The sequence below is a fragment of the Mustela erminea genome, chromosome 6, assembly GCF_009829155.1.
Source record: "Mustela erminea isolate mMusErm1 chromosome 6, mMusErm1.Pri, whole genome shotgun sequence".
In the NCBI taxonomy this organism is placed as follows: Eukaryota; Metazoa; Chordata; class Mammalia; order Carnivora; family Mustelidae; genus Mustela; species Mustela erminea.
This window is the reverse complement of record NC_045619.1, coordinates 51,778,478-51,800,728: the sequence shown is the minus strand read 5'-3', so window position 1 is coordinate 51,800,728 and position 22,251 is coordinate 51,778,478. Positions and strand designations below refer to the sequence as shown.

Below are 22,251 nucleotides of genomic sequence, written 5' to 3'. Positions count from 1 at the left end.
GATAGTGAGAAAAGAGTAGGTAAAGAGTAGGTGAGGGAGACGCTTAGCAAATGATCCCCATAATTTTTAAATCTTTTGTGATCAGGGCTACATTGCTCAATGAGAGCTTCTCATAGGTGTTGTTCTGGGTCAGAAGGAACAGAGGAAGGAAATCATGGAAGACTTCTTTGAGGAAGTGGCATTTAAGCTGAGACTTGAAGGTTGAGTAGGAGTTTGCCAGGCAGAGTAGAGAAAGTGAGTGAAGCTAATGTAATGAGTGGGACAGTGTGAGAGAGAAAAGGGAGCTAGAGGGGTCAGGGTCTTTCAGACTTATCAGGAATGACTAGGGGAAGCCACCGAAGGATTCTAATAGGGGAGGGACATGCCTAGATCTGCATTTTATGAAGAGTATTCATATTCAGCTTGGCTCCTGAGGGAACAGATGGGGGAACAGAAGAGTGGTGTAAGGAGGTTATTGGGTGAGTTTGTCCCTCTGCTGGAGCAGAGGATGGTGAATGCAGAGGGGGGCAGCAGAGGTAGTAGAGAAGAGCAGGCCAGTTGGAGAGCTGTGTAGGAGCTGGTAAGATTGTGGGAAGTGGAAGAATGTGGCGGTGATGGTGGTGACTGCAAGGAGAGGCAGAGGAGAGTGGTTTCCGATGCTGCTGGGGTCAGGTAGAGAGGGGCCAGGTCAGCCGTGAAAATGTCTGGTGCACTTGGGGCCCTGAGTGCTTTGGCCCCAGTGAGATCCGCTGTGGAGAGCTGTGGAGGCAGGCAGAGGTGCGAGTGAGCCCGGGTGTCCTCGGAGGGCCCGGGTGCTGGGGGAGGGAGGCTGGGGAGCGCCTCCCCCCACCAACCCCACCTGTGCCGGCCCACGATCTGACTTCAGCACCTGGGTTTCTCCTTCTTGTGTCCTTGCACAGTGGGAAGCCTTCAGCCTTCCAGAGCTACAGAATTTCTTGCGGATCTTGGACAAGGAGGAGGACGAGCAGCTGCAGAGCCTGAAGCGGCGCTACGCGGCCTACCGCCAGCAGCTGGAGGCGGCCCTGAACGAGGTGCGGACGCCCGGCTAGGCGCGCCCTCCCCTGCCGCCCCCGGCCGAGAGGCGCGGGACCTGCGTGCGCGGCCCCAGCCGGGGTCTCTCTCGCGGGGTGGGGGGGCCGTCCTCGCGCCCCGTGACGCCGGAGGCCTGCCCCCTCGGACCCCGGCTCTAGTCCCCGCCGCCTTCTGGCCTCTCCCAGCGGGGCTGCTGCCGCCCGTCCGACGGCCCCGCGGGCTCACCTCTGGGCAAGCTGTGAATCTGGTCTCCTCTCTGGGGCCATCTAGGCGGCTTGGAAGCACGACTCTGGGTTTTGTTTGATCTTTCTTCCGTACTTTGTTTTCGTTGATTATGTGATGGTGAAGTGGAGCTGAAGGACGTGCAGATGATTTTCTTTTAAAAGCTTAATAAGGAATCTCTCTGAAGACTGTCCTGTGTTGAAACTACCTGTCCGTTTTCTGTTTTCGGTCTTGAAATGTCCGAGGAAGCGACCCGAGGGACTTCGGAGGCCCCGGAAGCCGGGAACTCGGAGGCCTTGAAGGGTTTGGTTAGGAGTTGGACTGAGAAGGTGAAGAGCAAGTTTGGAGGAAGGCGCCAGCGGAAGTGGGGAGCTCTGCGGGAGCGTGGTTTGGGTGAGGGGCGAGTGGTCGGGGAGACAGGTGTGTTTGGTTACAGATGGGAAAGCCTTGGGTTTTGAGATGTTAAGCCCATCGTGGTAGTGCTTGATGGGCTGGTGAGTAAGACCTGGGAACAGAGCCAAAGCAAGTAGGAGCTAGAGCCGAGGGAGGAGCTGGGAAGTGTGCAGCTGCCCAGAGAATGAGAGGCCAGCCAGGTGGACCAGAGCGGGTCCTGTGGTGTGGGTCGCCCTCTCTGGGGACCCGTCCTGGTGCTCTCTTGTGGGGGTGGGGGTGGGGCGCTTCTGCGGGTGGTGGGGCCATGACCGAGGGCTAGCTCAGGTTACTGTCCGTCTCCTACCCCAGGTCCAGTCTCCTACCCCAGCCAGCTGTTTCCTGAATGGAAAGGGAGTCTGGATAGGGGGTGGCTGTTTTCTGGTTAGCTGCGAGATTTGTCAAGTAGAGAGCTCACTGCATACTTTTGTGACAATCACTCCCCTTCTTCCCCTAGTTTCCCTTTTTCCTGAACCCTTCCCCCTCTTCCTCCTCCGCTCTTCCCTCCTCCCCACCTTCTCTTACAAATTGCATTCTGTTCTTCTCTAAGGTGGATTAGGGATGTGGTGTGTACACCCAGTGCTATCAGATCCTCCTTCCAAAAGGAGTACTTGACTGAGGAGGAGGGTGGCCAGAAAGGGAGGACTCCCCTGCTGCTGCCCTGCCACACACCAGCTGACCACACAAGAGGGGCTCTTTCTGGAAATGCTCTAACGAAAGCGCGTGTTCTGCCAACCAAAGAAAGGCGTGCAAAACAGAAGCCTTCCTTAAAGCAGGTTAAATAACCTCGTTTTTTTGCAGCAATCTGAAAACAAGAAAGCCGTGCTGTGTTCTAAAGGGGCCTTATAATCTGTTTTTGTTTTTTTTTTTTTTTAAGTCTAGATACATTTTGTTTATAAATTCCCAAGGAATTGTCAACACTTTGGTGACACCTAATGGATTCTTTTTGAAATTCCAAGGTGCTTCATTTCTGCCTCTTAAGTGAACTGTGCCTTTTAAAAACTGCATTTCTGTTCCCTTCTTGGTGGCACTTCCGACTTTGCAGAGAGCACCGGTCTTGTTGGAGGCAGGTGTCCGCGGTGGTCTGCTGTGCACACACATTACTGAGACAATCTGATATTCCTAAGCTTTTTAAGGAGAGTTGGGGGGGGGGAGTAGAACTAGCTATAAAATATGTATGGGGCACATCTTGTTTAATTTTGCATGTGACTTCTTTTTAGTGCATCGATGAGGTTTTAGTGACGTTGTCATCCAGCACTTACCTTTATTGTTCAGGGAATGCCTTCGTGATTTTTTATACTGGTTTTACTGTTCAGACTGTGGCTTGGGTTTGAGTATACTGCTATCAACCACCTGGTCTTTGAATTGCCCACCCAGTAAGCTTATATTTTGTGAAGTATTTGTTTTTCAGATTAAGACACTGTTAGAACCTACAAAAGTAGTAGCTGATGGTTATCTGTGAATTTTTTCTTTCTTTCTTTCTTTCTTTTTTTTTTTTTTTTACTTGAAGTAGATTGTCTTAAACAGGCATCCTCCTCTCTAGGATCCAGAACCTCGCTCGTTGTCGTGTGCACTACAAGTTGCAGTTTGGAAAACTTGCTGTATTGAAATTGTCAGTACATAGTTCTTGGAACACTGACGTTCTCTCCCAAACACTGGTTCCTGCAGCAGCATTTTTCATGCATAAAAGAAGAAAAGGCCACTACGGCCAGAGATTTTTAAAAATCACTGTACAAATTCTTATGTTAAATTAAACTAAGCTTTGCTGTAATACTGTTTTCTCTTCAATATGTGATGGTACCAGAATGTTGTTAAAAATGAAGGGGGTAGTATTGCAGGGGAGCATTTTAAATCACAGAAGTAAAAAGGTTATAATATTTATAATTTTGATGAGTTTATTTTAATAGGGAAGATTTTTCTTCCCTGCGGTTGTTTCTGGAATGGCAGATTGTTTCCATTATTAAAAGTCGAAGTTGTTAGCTGGTGTCTGTGTGTTTTTATTTGCGATAATAATATGCCCGGTAAAAGGAGGTCGCAGGAGCGGGACCCACGAGGACATGTGTGGGAACGCAGGGACTTAGTAGGTTTGAGTGGGGCACATTTGTTCTCTCAAGTGTTGCTTTAACTTTGTCTTACTCTCTGGGGAAGGAAACCCTCGCTGAATGTCTACCTGTACAACACATTCCTAAAACAGTTGTTCTGATTGTGGAATATACATATGTTCAAAAGTGTATAAAGCATGTGAACAAAGAATTAATATAAAGTGGATGCCCTGTGGCCCCTTCCAAAAACAGGAGGGTCCCATTAGTTCCTTAGAAATCCTCTCCCTCCACCTTCCCTACCTGCCTTTAGTTCTCTTGTCCTTGAAACAGACCACTTTCAACGTTTAAAGTGTATTTTTTGGTCAGCATGACTGTCCCACACAGGATGGTGGGATGGGGAGTATTTGGGGGTATCTGTGAGTGGGTAAAGGCTCTGTGTGCTCCTCTCCTGTGCCTGCTCTAGGCAAGCATTTTAACTGCTGCACTGCCCCCTAGGGGTGGTGGTGAAATCAGACCAGGGCTGCACCTGTTGGTGAAGGGAAACATTTCCAGAAAAGCACCATAGTTGTTTGAGAAGTGAAAATATTATGATATAAAATGATGGCTTTGTATAGATCTCTCTGATGAAATATCGAGAGGAATCTGGTTTGTTAGTTCAGCCTGGGTTACTACCCAAGGTGCACGGGGGGTTTTTTTGTTTGAATTTTTATCCCTTAAAGGGAGTTAGTTTCCTGCCCTAAGCTTTTTGTCAGAATTTATCACCAAACGATAACCTGTTTAGATTTTCTTATTTTGCAGAATCCTCAAGAATAGTATCTTGCATTTTGTGTTAGAAAGAATGGGGAGGGTGCCTCAGTAGGTTAAGCATCTGCCTTGGGTTCAGGTCATGATGTCAGGGTCCTGGGATCGAGTCCTGTGTCGGGCTCCCTGCTCAGCAGGGAGTCTGCTTCTCCCTCCTCTTCTGCCACTCCTGCTGCTTGTGTGCTCGCTCTCACCCTTTCTCTCAAATAAGTAAATCTTTAAAAAAAAAAAAAAAAAAAAAAGGTTGGGGGGATGTCTCTGTACTGGCAAATTCACACGAAGTGTTCACAGTGTGCCAGGCTGTATTCTCCAAACCTCAGTACATATTAACGCTTTTTCTCTACTGTGAGGTAGGTATTGTCAACATCCACATCTCACAGATGAGGCGGCGCACTGAGGTCCAGCAGCTTGCCCACCGCCTCGCTGAGAGAGCGGCCGAGCCAGGTCCTGGCCTCGAGCAGCCCTGCCGCTTCGCTCCCCCGGAAGCTCCGTCCAGTTTTCCAATGCACCTACCAGCAGGAAGCCCGGGATGTTGCCCGTCCGTGCTGAGTGGTTTGTCAGAAAGCAAGCCTCTGGGTGCGGTGGGGGTTTGTGGGACGTGGAAGGGCAGCCTCGATGTCTGAGTGCTCTGTCATCCTTGTGTGGTGTTCATTCAGCATCCCACTGAGGTGGTTGTGGGTTAACACTAACCGTCTCCCGGTGTTTTCATTCCGCAGGTTCTGTTGTGCGGGAGGCTCCCGGGGCAGCTAGCCCGGCCAGTGTTCCCACTGTGGTTAGTACCATCATTCCCGGCACCACCCAAAGAGCCTCTTCGGGGACTGCAGAGTTCCCATTCGCAAAGGCTAGAGCTTTCCTCCCCGACCAAGGATGGGCCTCTGCAGAGGAACACGGGAAACCAAGCATGGAGTCTTGAAAGTGCTCCCTTGTCGGTGTGCGCACCCGCACAGTTAACCAGGTGCGCAGAAGAGCAGCTTTGTACAAGAACTCGGGCAGGGAAAGCGGGGGGGGACGGGAGTGGGCAGCTGTAAATAACTTTCCGGGGCGATGTCATCTGCATGGTCGTGTTTTGGGTTTTTTGTGGGGGTTTTTTGGTTGGCCCTTTTTGGTTTCATTCTGTTTTTCTGGCAGAACTTTCCCTCTAATCCTGCAAGGTGAGAATGGCAGGGAAGAGGACAGACCCTTTTGATCTTAAATCATAGTTTCCAGAGACAGCTGTGACTCACGTTTGGCTGAGGCAGGACTTGGCAGCAGCTGAGCTGCCAAAGCGCCCCTCTCCTTCCCCTCTTGGAAATGGGAATACTGACATTCTTACATGTTTACACACAAACAGCAGAACACCCAGGGCTCTTGGTATCCTTCCAAGGAAGCTGGGGGTTTTGGCTTTGTTTTTGGAAGGGAGTTACTTTAAGTGGAATAGTTACTTCCAGCCTTTCTAAATGAGCCTCACCTTTAAGGCAGCTGGCTCTTCAGTGGCACAGATCGGGGGTGCTGGCAGCCTCCCCTTGTTTTTGCCAACCTTTGTTGGCAAGAGGGATTAATGAGATCCTGCTCAGTTCCTTTCTCTGAAGTGGGGTGCTAGGGGCTTCGCTTGTGAGGGCCTTCCGAGAAGGCGGGGCTCCGAGAGGGCAGGGCTTGGGGGGGACAGAAGGACAGAGAGTCTCAAGCAGATTCCTGAGTGCAGAGCGTGACCAGGGCTGTGACGCAAGGCTCAGTCTTACACGGGCCTGGGACAGTGACCTGAGCTGAAATCAAGGATTGGAAGCTTAACTGAATGAGCCATCCAGGCGTCCCGAGGGCTTTCAGATTGTCAAGTGCGATAGGATTTGTTTAAATTACAGGAATTTTGGAGTAGCACACTAGAATCCTTGAATTGTTACTATTGCTGGTAGGAAAGTAACAGCTTCAACTCCAGTGTTTTATACTGAGCTATAAATGGGGTCTTGAGATTCTTTTCAGTTTCAAATGACTTTTCCTTGCATATGTAATCTCTCAAGGAGCATGTTGACTCAGTGACTTTTAGGTAGTCAGGCATACATCATGCCTTATCAAGAAAAGACCCTTGTCAGAGAATACATGGGCAGCCACGGTAACTGGGGACTTAAGGAAAGTCCGAGTTCCATTGCCTTTCTTCTGGATAAACTTTCTAATTGGCAGTTTACGTGCGTTGGGGAGGGAGGTGGGTCTCAAGGAAGACAACCAGTGAGGGTGTAGGGGTGTGGGTGAGGCCAGGAACAAAGTTTCTGTTCCCTGTGTCACCCTGTGTCCACCGCCCCAGCTTGCTTTGTACAGTTTTGTTCTTTTGTACCTAAGGAAAGGGAGCAGAGCAGAGGCACAGTGGGTCTCACAGAAAGTTACTTGTTAGGAAGCTGGTGCTTGGGAGGGGGCGGTTTAGAATCTGTTGGAAGAGCTTTCAAGGCAGAATGACGTTTCCATGCGATTCATGGACTGCACCAGACCTATCAGAGGTGCTCGTTTCATTTTATTATTATATTTTTTACAAGATTTTATTTATTTTTTTGACAGAGATCACAAGCAGGCAGAGAGGCAGGCAAAGAGAGGGGGAAGCAGGGTCCCCACCTGAGCAGGGAGCCTGATTCAGGGCTTGATCCCAGGACCCCGAGATAGGACCTGAGCTGAAGGCAGAGGCTTAATCCACTGAGCCACCCAGGTGCCCCTATTTTATTACTATTTTTTAAAAAAGATTTTTATTTATTTGACAGACTGCAAGAGGGAAGCACAAGCAGGGGGAGTGGGAGAGGGAAAAGCAGGCCTCGATCCCAGGACCCTGAGTTCACGACCTGAGCTGACGCTTAACCAACTGAGCTGCCCACGTGCCCTTTTTTTTTTTTTTTTTTTTTTTTAAAGATTTTATTTATGGGACACCTGGGTGGCTCAGTTGGCTAAGCAGCTGCCTTCGGCTAGGGTCATGATTCCAGCGTCCTGGGATCGAGTCCCGAATCCGGCTCCTTGCTCAGCAGGGAGCCTGCTTCTCCCTCTGCCTCTGCCTGCCATTCTGTCTGCCTGTGCTCGCTCGCTCTCCCTCTCTCTCTCTGATAAATAAATAAAATCTTTAAAAAAAAAAAAGATTTTATTTATTTATCGGAGAGAGAGAGAGAGAGAGAAAGAGAGCATGAAGAAAAAGGATAGTGGGAGAAGCAGATTCCCCACTGAGCAGGGAGCCCAATGAGCACTTGATCCCAGGACTCTAGGATCACAACCCAAGCCAAAGGCAATCACTCAACCAACTGAGCCACCCAGGTGCCCGGTGCCCTAATTTTATTTTATTTTTAATTTTTGTATTATTTTTATTATTTATTTATTTATTTTTAAAAAAGATTTTATTTATTTATTTGACAGAGAGAGATCACAAGTAGGCAGAGAGGCAGGCAGAGAGAGAGAGGAGGAAGCAGGCTCCCTGCTGAGCAGAGAGCCTGATGCGGGACTCGATCCCAGGACTCTGAGATCATGACCTGAGCTGAAGGCAGCGGCTTAACCCACTAAGCCACCCAGGTGCCCCCTTAATTCTATTTTTTAAATTTTTGTTTTTTAGTTTAAATTCAATTAATTAGTATATACTATATTATTAGTTTCAGAGGTAGAGGTCATGATTCATCAGTCTTATATAATACCCAGTGTCATTACATCACATGCCCTCCTGGATGCCCATCCCCCCACCTCCCTCCCCTCCAGCAACCCTCAGTTTGTTTCCTATAGTTAAGAGTCTCTTATGGTTTGTCTCCCTCTCTGATTTCATTTTGTTTTATTTTTTCCCTCCCTTCCCCCATGATTCTCTGTTTTGTTTCTTAAATTCCACATACGAGTGAGATCTTACAGTTGTCTCTGATTGACTGATTTCACTTAGCATAATACCTTATAGTTCATCCACATCATGGCAAATGGCAAGATTTCTTTCTTTCTTTTTTGATGGCTGAGTAGTATTTCATTGTATATTTAGACCACATCCTCTTTATCCATTCATCTTTAATGGACATCTGGGCTCTTTCCGCAGTTGGCTACTGTGGACTTTGCTGCTGTAAACATTGAGGAGCGCGTGCCCCTTTGGATCACTACATTTGTGTCTTTGGGGTAAATCTTCAGTAGCGCAACTGCTACTAGGGTAGCTCTTCTTCAGCTTTTTGAGGAAACTCCACACTGTTTTCCGGAATGGCTGCACCTGCTTGCATTCCCAACTACTGCAGGAGGGCTCCCCTTCTCCGATCCCCAGAGGTGGCAATTTGAAAAAGACAGATTTTTCTGCATCCCACCCCAAAGCTGAATCTGTATGTCTAGGACGGGGTTTGGCGAATCTGCCATTTTACCCAGCGCCCCATACGTGTTCAAGTATTAACTGCAGATCTTCAGAGGGTTTCCGGGGGCTGAAGGGAGACATCCGTGGGCACAGGCATCCCTCTTAATGCTTTTAAAAATGCGCCATTTTTTACTGTAATTGACACAGTGTTACCGTAGTTTCAGGTGCACAACATAGTGATTCAACATCTTTGTACAGCGGCTGTGCTCACCACAAGTGAGGCTACCCTGTCACCACAGAAAGCTACTAGAATGCCAGTAACGATATTCCTACGCTGTCTCTGTTCTCGCCGGATGTATTTATTGCACAGTTGGAAACCCATGTCTCCCACTCCCCTTCACCCATTTTGCCCAACCCCCCATCTTCCTCCCCTTTGGAAACCAGCTGCTCTATTTATGGATCGGTCTCTGCTTTTTTGCTCATTTTGTTTTTTAGATCCCACCCATATGTGAAACCACAAGGTATCTGCTTAAACAAGGTCATTTTAAACTAAGTAATGGCAAGTCTGCAGAGGGGCTCCCTGACCTGCAGCCCTTAGCCCTGGAAAGGACTTTTACATAAAGTAGCACCCTGTGCCTCTGACCACAGCTGCTTGGATCTTCGGTTGATACAGGCTGTTGATCAGTTAGATTCTCTCAAGGTTTTAAAATCAGCACAGGAAGTCAGCAGTATCATACTGTGACATAGTCACATACAGTGTCCTAGTCAGCAGTGGGCACTCCCAGACCTTGAGGGCCTTGTGTCCGTGGGGAGAGAGTGCGCAGAGAAAGCAGGAGAACGGGGCCAAGGGGAGCCAAGGGGAGCGGGGGAGGGGCTCTGTGGCCTCCGTGAGGGGGAGAGTGCGTTCAGAACTTACCCGCTACTTCAGCTGTCACATGCTCACAGTCCCCTCTTCCCCTCAGTGTAGAGTCCTCTGTCTGCGCGCCCGTTGTGCTAACGTGCTCATTTCCACAGTAGGATCAAGGATGGAAAAAGGGAAATTTTATAGCACGAAGTTCCTGTTAGGAAAGATGAAGGGCCTCAGATCTCTGCTTCTCTTCTTCTGGTTCTTAGGGTGGAAGCTCTCCCAAGGTAAGCGGGAGAAAGGAAGTACTGAAGAGTGGTAATAAACGAAATAGAAAACAGAAACCCAACGCCACCAAACGCTGGTTCTCCGAGAAGCTGAGCAGAACCAATAATCCTCTGACGGGGCTGCTGGGAAAGACAGCGAAGGTGCAGGCTGGGAACATCAGGAGTAAGAGAGGTTGACGTTGCCGCGGATTGTAGATATTCTCGGGAGATTCCTATTTTAGGCCCCAAACCGCTGTTACGGTGTGCCCCCAAAAAGTGAGCTCCGCACGTACCTGACTCTGCCTAGTTGTGGAGTTGCATGCCAAGGGCCGACGCTGCTACTGCTTCCAGCATCTCGGTTCCCAGCAGTGATCTGTACGTACATTTCGTGAGTATGAGCAGTGGTATTCTAACACTACTTAAATTTACCTTCATATTACTGGAAGGACAGTAGAGTTGAGGCTTATGAAAATGAGAACTAAGGTTCCCTCCCTCCCTCTCTGCTCCCACCACCATCTCTTTCTCTCCCTCTCTTCCCCTTTTTTTCTTCCTCCCTCCATCCCTTTTTCCCTTTCCCAGTCAACAGCTTGGAATTAATTTTAATTACATATAAAAAGTGAGTCAATCTGGGGCACCTGCCAGGCTCTAGAACATGTGACTCTTGATATTGGGGTTGTGAGTTCAAGCCCCATGTTGGGTGTAGAGCTTACTTAAAAAATAAAACAAGTTCTAAAAAGAAAAAGTATGATTTACCATTGGGTTCTATGATGTCTGTATTCTTTTTTTTTTTTTTTTTCAATAGATTTTATTTATTTGACAGAGAGGGAACACAAGTAGGGAGAGTGGGAGAGGGAGAAGCAGCCTTACCGCTGAGGAGGGAGCCTGATAAGGGTTGATCCCAGGCCCCTGGGATCATGACCTGAGCTGAAGGCAGAGGCCCAACTGAGCCACCCAGGCACCCCGATATCTGTATTCTTATAGCCACCTGTTTAACCTTTCACTTCATATTGGTTCTGTTCTTGGCAGAAAAAGAGACTTGAGTAGAACACGAAGCATTTTAATTTCTTTCATTCAGTGTGTATCTATAAATCGCCCTGAAGATGGTAGGTATTGGGTGGATTCTGGTGGGAAAGAGCCTCCTGGCCCTTCACTTCGTGGAAACCAGTGCACGTGCAGTACGAACTGGTATGTGTTGGGAAAGTACAGAGTGGTATGAGCATTTACAGGGTTGGAGAAGCTTCCTTCTAGAGGTGATGTAGAGCCCCCAGCTTAAGGATCGGTAGGGGTTGCCTCGCAGATTCCCTAACCTACGTGAATGTTCTCTACACAGTGGGGACTGGTTTCTGAAGTCCTTTTGGCAGCATGTCCTATCAGTGTCACTCTTGCTGGTTTTCCTCCGTGATGGGAAAAGGACTTGAGGGCTAAAACACGGTCTCTGAGTTAAGAGTTCATCTTCAGCAAGGGCAGAGTTAAAACTAACAGTGGCCATTGCCCTGGAGCAAACCATTTCTCCCCCTGTAAAGTGGAGAGAGCCTTGGCTGTTTGCTTGCCTCCCAGGGCTGATGTGAGGACCAAATACCATGATGAATGTGAAGGTATTTTTGTCTCCTACAAAGCCCAATATTGTGTAAGGTTACTGGTATTGTTTTCCAGGTGGTTCTTTTTTTAAGTTTTTTTTTTTTTTTTGAAAGATTTTATTTATTTATTTGACAGACAGAGATCACAAGCAGGCAAAGAGGCAGGCAGAGAGAGGGGAAGGAATCAGACTCCCTGCTGAGCAGAGAGCCGGACGCGGGGCTCAATCCCAGGACCCTGGGATCATGACCTGAGCCAAAGGCAGAGGCTTCAAACCACTGAGCCACCCAGGTGCCCCTTTTTAAAAGATTTTATTTATTTATTTGACAGATCACAAGTAGGCAGAGAGGCAGGCAGAGGGGGAGGGGGAAGCAGGCCCCCTGCTGAGCAGAGAACCCAATGTGGGGCTCCATCCCAGGACAGAGATCATGACCTGAGCCGAAGGCAGAGGCTTTAACCCACTGAGCCACCCAGGTACCCCTGTTTTCCAGGTTCTTGTTCCGAACATGGAGTTAACTACTGGCTGCTTTACCACTGGGCTAAGATGCTCACCTATCCTGTTGACAGTAAAATTCATCTAGAAGCATCAGCTAGGACGCAGTTTCCAAAAGGGACATTTTCCGAAGCAAAAACATTTTTTATTTGTTCTTCAAACTCTGGCTTAGGAAGGGCAACAGTTAAAGTAAATCTGAGAACACTCAAGATTCCAGGGCGATTGGCAGGACCCAAGTAATCAGCACTCAGTGTCATCCCTCGCACTGCCTGTAAATAGGTGCCAGAGTGTGGCCTGTCTTCTGACAAATCACAGCCACTGTGCTCAGAGCTACTGGGACTGGGGATCCCTGTGCTGTCCGCCCCGGTGAGGCAAGAGTGATACTGAGAGACCCAGACCAGAGGACCACCTGTAGGAGCAGCCCAGGGACTTCCCCCTTGTTTCTAGTTGGTGTGGTCATGCATGTGAGAGCCCCCCCCCTCCCCCCAGGACTCTCCCTGGGGACCGGGCTTAACATCTGCAGTGCTCAGCATTTCATAGTCCATCTGGAATCAGCTGGTTGGGCAGCTTTTGAGACAGGCCCGGGCTCCTCTGCAGGCTGACCGTGAACCCCGGCAGTTGCTAGGGCCTCCCACGGCACCACACAGGGCCGGATGACCTGCGCTGTGCTGAGGACCAGACTTGGTACCCCAGGATTCATTTTCCATGGGAAGCCACGTATACAGAGGAGCCATTTCTCAGACTTAAGCAGGACAGACTGCACTGCGTTTCTGAGCTACTTGGCTAGCACTGGGATGAGGCAAAGGAGTGGTGAGGGATGATCGTGTTTTGGACAACGGGGGGCCTGGCTTCCCAAATCAAGTCCAAGTGTCCACGTGCTGTAGCCGCTGAAAGAGCTGGTCGCCCCCCACGCAGCACTCTCTCCCCTGTGCGGCTTCTGGGAGGTACAGAGACGTGCTGGAGAGAACGTGGATTTGTGACCAGAGCCTGCCAGCCCAGAGTCCGTGAAAGTATTTTCCAACATGTGATGAGAACATCTAAGCAACCATTTCAAAGAAGCTTCTACTTGGTTTTGGAATCGTAGCTGGGAGCCTGTTTATTTATATTCTTTGTGCATATAATACATGTAAAACTCTTTCCCACCTTGGAGGTAAGGTGAGCCTCTACCACTAGACAGCTTTGTCCTGTCTTGGGTACCTACAATTGAATAAGTTTTGGCAAAAGGCTTGCCTGTTTCCTTCTTGGTAAACAAGTTTTGTCATCCTATCAGTCCTGTATTGCTGCATATTACTTCCAAATCAGCTTAAACACAGATTCTGTTGCATGGTTTCTGTGGGTTTGGAAATGGGAAGGCAGCTTAGCTGGATGGTTCTGGCTTGGGTGGCTCTTTGGGAGATGGAGGTTTGGGGGCGGCAGCCCTGGTTAGCACCCTAAGCCTTGACCGGGCTGGGCTGGAGGATCTGCTTCTGAGAGGGCTTGCTCTCCTGGCTGGCTGGCAAGGTGGGGCTGGTCATTTGCAGGAAGGCTCAGATCCTCAGCCAGACCCAACCATAGGACTGCTGGCTTGTCTTTGTAACATGGCAGCAGGTTTCCTCCAGAGTCATCCAAAAGAGAGAAGCGATCAGGTCGTCCGTGATCTAGCTTCGGAAGTCACACGGATCCCAGTATCTTGGCTGCTGGGTTACCACAGCTGTTCTGGAAATACATGAGATCTGAAGAGAGGAGCTGTTTTTGGCTTCTTTTCCAACAGCCATGCTCTGGAGTGGGATAAGAAACCACTGCATGGTAGGGACACCCCCCCCCCCCCCTTCTTAGTCTGAAACTAGTTTCCCTGTGAATCCAGGTACTAGGGACAGGTCCTCCCACCCCCTCCCTTTAAATGCAGTCCGTTAGTAGTTGCTTTATATATTTAAGATGCTCCTATGTTGGGTGCATAGATACTACAGGAATGTTCAGAAACATATCCTCTTGTTGGATTGACCCCTTTACCATTATGTAATTTCCTGCTTTTTCTTGTTCGTTTGTTTAGATTTATTTATTTGACAGAGATCATAAGTAGGTAGAGAGGCAGGCAGAGAGAGGGGGAAGCAGGCTCCCTGCTAAGCAGAGAGCCCGATGTGGGGTTTGATCCCAGGACCCCGGGATCATGACCCGAGCTGAAGGCAGAGGCTTTAACCCACTGAGCCACCCAGGCACCCCTGGCCTGTTTTATATTTATATTTATATTAGCCTTCGTTTTAAAGTCCGATTTGTCTCTATATAGCTGCTGCCTTGATTTCTTCCTTTCCATGGAATATTGCAATTTTTTATCCACTTCAGCTGTGTGTATCCTTAAAGCTGAAGTGAGTCCCTTGTCGGCAGCATGTGCATGGGTCTTGTGTTTTTTGTGATTGGAGAATTTAGGTCTTTTACTTTTTTAAAAGTGTGTTCCACGTTGGATGTGGGGGTTCAACATGGGGCTCAACTCATGACCCTGTGATGAAGACCTGAGCTGAGATCAAGAGTTGGACGTTCAACCGAGTGGGCCACCCAGGTGTCCCAGGTTGTTTACATTGAAGCATTGATACATATGTACTTAACTGCCATTTTGACATTTTAAATTTATTATTTTCACTGCCATTTGTTAATTATTTTCTGGCTATTTTATAGCTCCCGTTTCTTGGTTTCCTTTGTTGTTTGGGGACTTTTCTGTATCTTCTACTGGCTTTTGTATGGTGGTTACTATGAGGCTTAGAGATAACTTCTGTTTCTACCAGTCTAAATGGATAATTTAAGTTTGAACACATTTTTACTATCCCCCCCCCTTAATGTTCTTTAATGTCACATTTTACAACTTTTATCTTGTGTAGCCCTTAATTATTATACTTCTGTCTTTTGATCTTATACTACCTTTGAGATTAATCCATGACCTTTAGTATAAATGTCTTTACTGGTTAGATTTATATTTTCAAATATCTTGTGGCTAAGTAGCACCCTTTTTGGCTTAAAAAAGTCCCTTTCACATTTTTGTAAGGGCAGTTTAGTGGTGATGAACTCCTTTAGCTTTTGCTTGTCTGGGAAACTCTTTCTCCTTCCAATCTGAGTAACTTTGCTAGATAAGAGTATTCTTGTTTGGAAGTTTTTTTCTTTTCAATCTATATACTGTCCTAGATGTCGGAAACAGAGTAATTCCATTTCCTAACTAAGCTCACTGCCTGGTAGTGTAGGCGTGTGTATGGATAATGGAGGAGGGAAAAATCCTTCTTAGATCAGAGACAGAGTTTAACAGAAAGGTGGGCTTTGTGAGCTTGCATAAATTCAGCTGAAGGAAAAAAATCTATTCTGCAGAGGTCTTCTATCACAATAAATACTAATTACAAGTATTCTCTGAATCTCTCCATCCTATCAGCATCAGTCAGACCTGCAGATTGAGAATATATTTAAGATTGTTGTAGAGGGGGGGAGAGAGTGTGCGCATCCATGAGCAAGGGCAGGGGCTGACAGAGAGGGAATGGATCTCACGCAGACTCCCTGTGTAGTGTGGAGCCTGATGCAGGGCTCGATCTCACGACCCTTAGACCGTGACCTGAGCTGAAATCCAAAGTCGGATGCTTAGCTGACTTGAGCCACCCCGGCTCCCTAGGTTAAGGGAGTATTTACGGATCTCAGTTCTGCTGGGTACAAGGTGGTCATGGAAGTTTCCTCTGAAAAACCCAGTATTAGAATAGTTCACTATCTCCTCTGTGACAGTCCAGGAGCAGGCTCCCATGTCCCACATCTAAATTTTGTCTTTTGTGGGAATTCCTAGGCCATCCATGGAGGTCTCAGTCCAGCCTGGGGACTTGGGAGTTCTCTGGTTGTCTGCTCTTCCCACAACACACTTCAGGGTAAGCACACGACCAGCCTTTCAAGCCCCTTGCTAGTTCAGGAAGATGAAACAAAGACCAAGTTTTATAGGGGATTTGGTTCTACAGGGCAGTGTACAGTCTCAGAATAGGTGGGATAAGGCAGAAAAATGGATGGAGCACCGGGTTACTCAGTGGGTAGACAGCATCCAACTCCGGATCTTGGAGTTGTGCGTTCGAGTCTCACGTTGGGTGGAGAGATTACTTAAATGAAAAATCTTAAAAGATCGATCTGGTAGAGTCTATACTTGGCCTTACTTTGTCTATACAAAGAAATGTTCTTTTTTGTTGGATTCACCTCGTGATACTCTCAAGTTACTTTTTTGGGATTTACCTAAGCATTGGGGAAATATATAGAAATATACTTCTGTTTGGACACTTTTTAAAAAGAGTTTAAGTAATCTCTCTACCCACTGTGGGGCTTGAACACATGACCCCAAGATCAAGAGTCACATGCTCTACCCACTGAATCAGCCAGGTGCCCCTCAATTAGTTAATTAATTAATTAAAAGATTTATTTATTTGACAGATCACAAGTAGGCAGAGAGGCAGGCAGAGACAGTGAGAGGAGGAAGCAGGCTCTCCCCGCTGAGCAGAGAGCCTGATGCGGGGCTTAATCCCGTGAGCCTGGGGTCATGACCTGAGCTGAAGGCAGAGGCTTTAACCCACCTAGCCAAGCCACCCAGGCACCGCTAATTTTTAAAGATTGTTTATTTGACACACAGAGATCACAAGTAGGCAGAGAGACAGGCAGAGAGAGGGCTCCCTGCTGAACAGAGAACACGATGCGGGGCTTGATCCCAGGACCCTGAGCTGAAGGCCGAGGCTGAACCCACTGAGCCACCCAGGCACCCCTCAAATTGACAGTGATCTGGTTGTCCTCAAACATCTTGTTTTTCTACTTGGTTTTCACAATTTGTAAGATATGAGGCAACCTCTCAGGTCAGGGTTTGGCAAATCCTGGCCTGTTTGGTAAGTAAAATTTACCAAACATAACTACTCATACTAAGTACTGTGTTCCAACAGCAGAGGTAAGTAATTGTGATAGAGACATCCCTTGAAGAACAAGTCTGTCAGTCCCCATCTAAAGTCCTTTGTTGAGGGCACTACATCACATGAATGGACATCAAGGGAAAGCACCTTCGAAGTTAAGCTTACTTGTACCTAATTTAAAGTCTGCCAGGATAAGACTTTTCCTGCAAAGTGGTAAATGCATAAAGATTTATCATTTTTCTCCATGGTACTCATTCAAGGCTATCGGTCAGCAAGAGAGCACCTACAGAAGAGCTTTCCAGGTAGAGACTACAGCACCCAAGGAGTAAAGGCCTGTTCTCCAGTCTTAGGTGAGTGACAAAAAGATTAACCGGCATCTTGTCAGAATGACTACTTGTGGACTAAAACAAAGGACACATTCCCACTAGAACAGAAATAAATTTTAATTTGTTGAAAAGTGCAGCAGTGAACAGGGTCTTTTGAAGGGCACTTTCTAAGTCAGGTGACTGAGATGACACAAAGCCAGGGCAGAGTAACTTTTAGGAACAGATGACACAAACACAGGAATTCACAGAGGTCATGGGACCTAAGTGGTCAAAGTAAAGAACCCAAATACTCCACCTAATTCATTGGTGGATCGATGGTGGAAATATCCTTTGCTTTACCTTAATAAGGACCCTGGAACATTCTGTCTTTTGTTAAAGCACTAATCCTTAGACACCAAAAATAAATTTTAAGAATATTTCTTACACGTCAAGGTATAACTTCATGGCTATGGTCAGTATTTTGTACAAACCTTAGTATTGTGAATTAAAACATATTTTACAACAGTATTGTTGGTCAAATTCAAAGATGCTCAAAAGGGGTTCTCCACTGGATATTTGAGGGTAGCTTTTAATAGGAAATCTTATAAGGCAAAAATCTCTGTTCATTCCTGTGGCCTTGGGTCACTCCTAATGGTTATACAATTTTCTCCTCTGAAGGGCACCAACCAGTCCAGACCTGGCCTTCGTAAAAGAGAAAATAATCAAAATCCAAATTCATACAGTTAGGAGAGAAAGAAGCCAAGCCTCTTGCAATGTGTTCCTTGTACATACATTCTGTAAAGTTCAGTGCATTTTGTAGTCTGCTAGGCTATGAACTTGAGAGATGATTTTAGTACAGATCCAGAATGAAGCCAGTCTAAGAAAAAGTCAGATTATAGGCCATTCCCAAGTTAGCAGGAAATGTCCCAAATACAGGAGGCAGGAGCTACCAGAGCGGGCATCCCGTCCCCACCCGGACATGGGCCGCTGAGTGTTCGGAGCAGTGTGGCAAGGTTCCTGTGGGCAGTGGACTTGGGTCACTCTTAGGACTTTACCTGTTCTCAGGAACCAGCATCAGAAAACTGAATAATAGGACATCACAATATAAGACCTGGTAAGAGTTGGTTTCTTTTTATTCGGGAATAACTATGGTCAACTTTGAGTAAGGTAGAAGTTGACTGATTAATGTTAAGAATCAAAGTGTAGAATAAAGCTGATACCCATATGTAACATTGTAGTTTGCTTTTAATCACAAAATATTTAGAATATCTTCCCCTAAAACATTCACAGCAGAGGTGTTCATTTTACTTGCCAGTTTCACCTCTGAATACCACCACAGTTACTGGGATTGCATGAGGTAAAGGAACAACCCAAAGGCTATTAACCCAACATGGCTCCAGATCTGGAGTTCTGATAGAGATGTTGCTTACAGCCATGTCTTCCAAAGTGCTTAAAGCTCGACCTAAGACCTTAAATAAAGCTAAAATCACTACTGCCTGAGTTGAACAGGTTATAAACCCCAGCGCTCTTCCTCCTCCCCCTGCTGTTCCAACCACAGAGGAGCTTTCTTGGGAAGAAACCAGTAGAAACCAGATTGGTCTTGGAGCCTGGAAACCTACTAATGTAGGTGTTATGTACAGTCAGGAAACCTCCCCAAGGTCTGGCTTTGACAGGGAACAGTGAATGAGGCCCAAATTACGGGAGACTCCAGACCCTCAGGCAAACTTCTGTACAAGGGAAGAGAGTAGGGTGAAGCAAGCTGGAACTCCGCGTCACCTGTGCTGGAGGAACAGAATGTCCACAAAATGCGGAGTCAAAACCAAACCCAGGCTCCTGCCACACAGGCACCTACGCCGTCCCAGCTGCAGCCCTTCCATCCGTCAAGCTGTTGAGCCGGGCCGCAGAGGCCCTCAAAGTGCAACCTTCACCAGCCCTTAGATGTTCTTCCTCTCTGCTGAGATCCCTAAGCTACTTTGTTCAGATCTCAGAGGGGTAATAATCAAGAGAAGAGATGTTCCCTCTTGTGGTTAGCATGTGGTGAGCAGTCTGGAAGGAGACGGAAGGAAATGGCTGTCACCTTTTAAGAACTACCTGGAATTAGCCTTTACCGAAAACTTAACTGTTCTCTTTCAGTGTAGCACCAGCCCAGAATGCAAAAGAAACGAAAACAAGAAAAAACCCAACAACAGAAAACAGTGCTTGGTTGACAGGTTTGGAATCTGTGACCTTATCACATTGTGATGTGGATATTATAAACAATGTATTTCCACTAATCTGACAACGGTGGTACTTCTTGCTCTGATGGTTATTCAAGGCGTGTGATGTTGGTATTTGTGAGAGTGAAGTGGTTGAGCTGTAAAATACACACCCTCCCCAAAGTACCGCCGTTTATCTGAATGGACTTACAAATTCAGACTCTGATCACACAGGGAATCATCAGGAACTGGAACCCCAGGGAAGGGAGCATTGTGATTAGCTGAACGAGGGATCAGGGCCAGCCATCCCTGACGGAGGGGCAGAGTTCACAGTTTAACACATTGCACAAGGTGGTCAGCTGACTGGGTTGCCTTTTCAGACGGGACCTAGAGCCAGTCCAGAAAGTCTTCCAGGCGCGGTCTTGCGGACTAGCTACAGATACCTACTACAATCACTTCTTCAGACAGAGGCGTGCAGGAACCCAGTGCAGAGGTTGCTACAGAGGAGGTTTTGAAAACCTTCGAGTCCTGACACTGCCCTGATTGTTGAACATGAGACGAGGGTCAAACCTGTATCTGGGGAGGAGAGAAAAAGGATGTCACGTTAACCCGAGTTAGCCACTGAGTACTTCAGTCAGAATGTTCAGTGGAAAGGACGGCAGGAAGGAAGATCAAAGGACCCATTAAATCACTAGAAAGGAATCCAGTGGCAAAGTCTGTAGTACAGAACAGAAGCACTCGATAATTAAGAGCATTTCCAGCACAAGGAAGCAAGCACAGAACAATGTAGTGAAAAGCAAAGAGGAGAAAAACAAGGTTATTCTTGAGAGGCATTAGGAGGCGGCAAGATTTGAGGTAGGTCCCCCCCACCCCTTTTTAGGGGCGTTTGGAGGAATCCTGAGGGTTGAAAGCAGCCTAATGGCAGTCTAGCCCTTGCTGGAACCCTAGCAGCTGCTTCAAAGCCTTCCATTCACCGTTCAGGTAGAACGACAGGTAACAGCACAGGTGTGCACCTCAGACTCCAGTAGTTTCCTACTGATGAGTAGTTTTCCTACCAGTAGTTTCTTACTGATGAGTAGTTGGCTCATCATGAACTGAGCTAGGTCATTAACCTATGGCTACCACTAAAATAGTAAGGCAGTTCAATTCCTGTGAAATACCTACCATTCAGCTTTTACTCTTTTCCTTCGCTGGTAAAATTAAAGTAGATAAGCTGGAAAGACAATTTACATGTGTAGTCTAGACATAACACTGCATTTTACTTTTATCTGCAATTTTTTGGGATAAACTTAACCAGCATTACTTGAGAACAAGGGTGAGCCATACACTCGCTGTCCCAACGACTCAACGTTGTTACTGTATGTAAATGAATGAATGCGGCTATTTTCAAAGGGTGGTGGCTGGACTGGGCCTATAGGATCTAGTCTGCTGACCTCCATTTTCAGAGGATTCCACAGGCCTAGGTATGTGGTGGGAAAGAATAAGCTACTGCTAAGGAATTTAAAAGCAACCAGGTGGCTGAAATAGCTGAGGCTAACATGAGGAAAGCCGGCATCTACAGTCTCTGTTATAAGCTTCGTAGCAAGACAATTAAATTACAGTTTCAACAAACAAAGCTTGCCTGGGAGTCAGGAGGTCTTACTCTGTCAGCTCTAATGGTGACACTTGGGCAAATTTAGCCGAGGGCTCAGCGTGGCTGCTTGGACGTTCTATCGCCAGTCCTCTAACACTTCAGGCCTGATGCTCAGCCTCCATTTGAGATTCAATTAGAGGATGGATTTAAGTTCCAAGAGTCATCCAGAGACTGCTCTAGACATCTCATTGTAGTTGATAAAACATTCTGAGCGAAGCAGCTGCTGGAAACCACAAAATCATCATGTGTCAACCAGAAGTCTTGTGTCTTGTACTTTAGAGAATGAATTTCCTACCTCAAGGAATGGGCCTGAGTGAGGCTGCATTTCACTCACCTGGAGAAAAGCTCCAAGCTGGGCAGTCAGAATGCTTGACTGATGACTGCGTTAACAGGGTTACCCATGTAAAAGTTTAATTAGCAATAACTGCGCCTCGGATAAATCTCACTGGCTACGATACTGCCACTGCGCAAAGCTACCCATATAAAAGAAGGCTCAAGTGATATAAAATTATGATAAATATTGTCTTTTTATATTGTTACCTAATTTTGTTTGCTGGCCTCCGTGTCTCTCTCTGGCTTTATATGCAGCATTTAGGAAAAGTGGGGTTTTTTGGGTTTTTTAAAGATTCTTTTTAGAGAACAGGAGCAGGGAGAAATGGGAGGGGAGAGAATCTTAAGCAGATTCTTGTTAGCTGAGTTCAGAGCCTGATGCAGGGCTCAATTCCATGAGCCCGATCTCATGACCTAAGCTGAAATGAAGAGTTGGAGGCTGAAGAGAGCCACCCAGGTGCCCCTACATTTCTTTAATAAACCATCTATAATCCATTTTCTCTGCTCATCACATGTATTACTAAGTTGTATATTATATTACAATATACAACATGCTGTTGTATATTACAATATACAACTTAGTAATATATGCTTATATATTACTGAAGACCGCTCACACAAAGCTAAATAATTGAGTTACTACTTAAGTTACTATTTTCCATCAGCTCAGGACATCAATCAAAATAACTAAATCCTTTCCTAGTGAAAATTCAACTTTAGAGTTCATGGTCTTCAAGCGTAAAATGCCAAGTTTCTTGCTGTAGGCAGTTCAGATTCATGGTGTGCTAAGACTAAGACCCAGTGTCACCGGAGAGAAGTTATTTCAGAGTACTGAGTGGGAGGATGAGGCTGGCTTAGTAGGTGATCAAGATCTTCTCTCCCTCCATATACGATGTGGTCTTATGCATTTCAACATTTCAGAGTCTATACCTTCTAACTCATTTTGTGTGTTTAGCAT

General features: G+C 46.8%; 2 protein-coding genes and 1 pseudogene across 4 annotated transcripts in view; 1 reads left to right on the top strand and 2 right to left on the bottom strand.

The window, feature by feature from the left end:
- Nucleotides 1-3,662, top strand: part of RASSF3 (Ras association domain family member 3) — a 79,272-nt gene extending 75,610 nt beyond the window's left edge. For all 3 annotated transcript variants that reach the window (XM_032347157.1, XM_032347159.1, XM_032347158.1), the window contains one exon: nucleotides 900-3,662. In XM_032347157.1, the coding sequence (XP_032203048.1) occupies nucleotides 900-1,049 (150 nt within the window). In that variant the 3' untranslated portion in view covers nucleotides 1,050-3,662. The remainder of the gene's footprint in view (nucleotides 1-899) is intronic.
- A 13,881-nt stretch (nucleotides 3,663-17,543) lies between these two features.
- The window catches only part of GNS (glucosamine (N-acetyl)-6-sulfatase), a 57,072-nt gene continuing 52,364 nt past the window's right edge, over nucleotides 17,544-22,251 (bottom strand). Inside the window, exon 14 of the mRNA XM_032347156.1 lies at nucleotides 17,544-19,906. Coding sequence (XP_032203047.1) covers nucleotides 19,828-19,906 — 79 coding nt within the window. The 3' untranslated portion in view covers nucleotides 17,544-19,827. The remainder of the gene's footprint in view (nucleotides 19,907-22,251) is intronic.
- LOC116594555 lies at nucleotides 21,288-21,438 on the bottom strand (annotated as a pseudogene).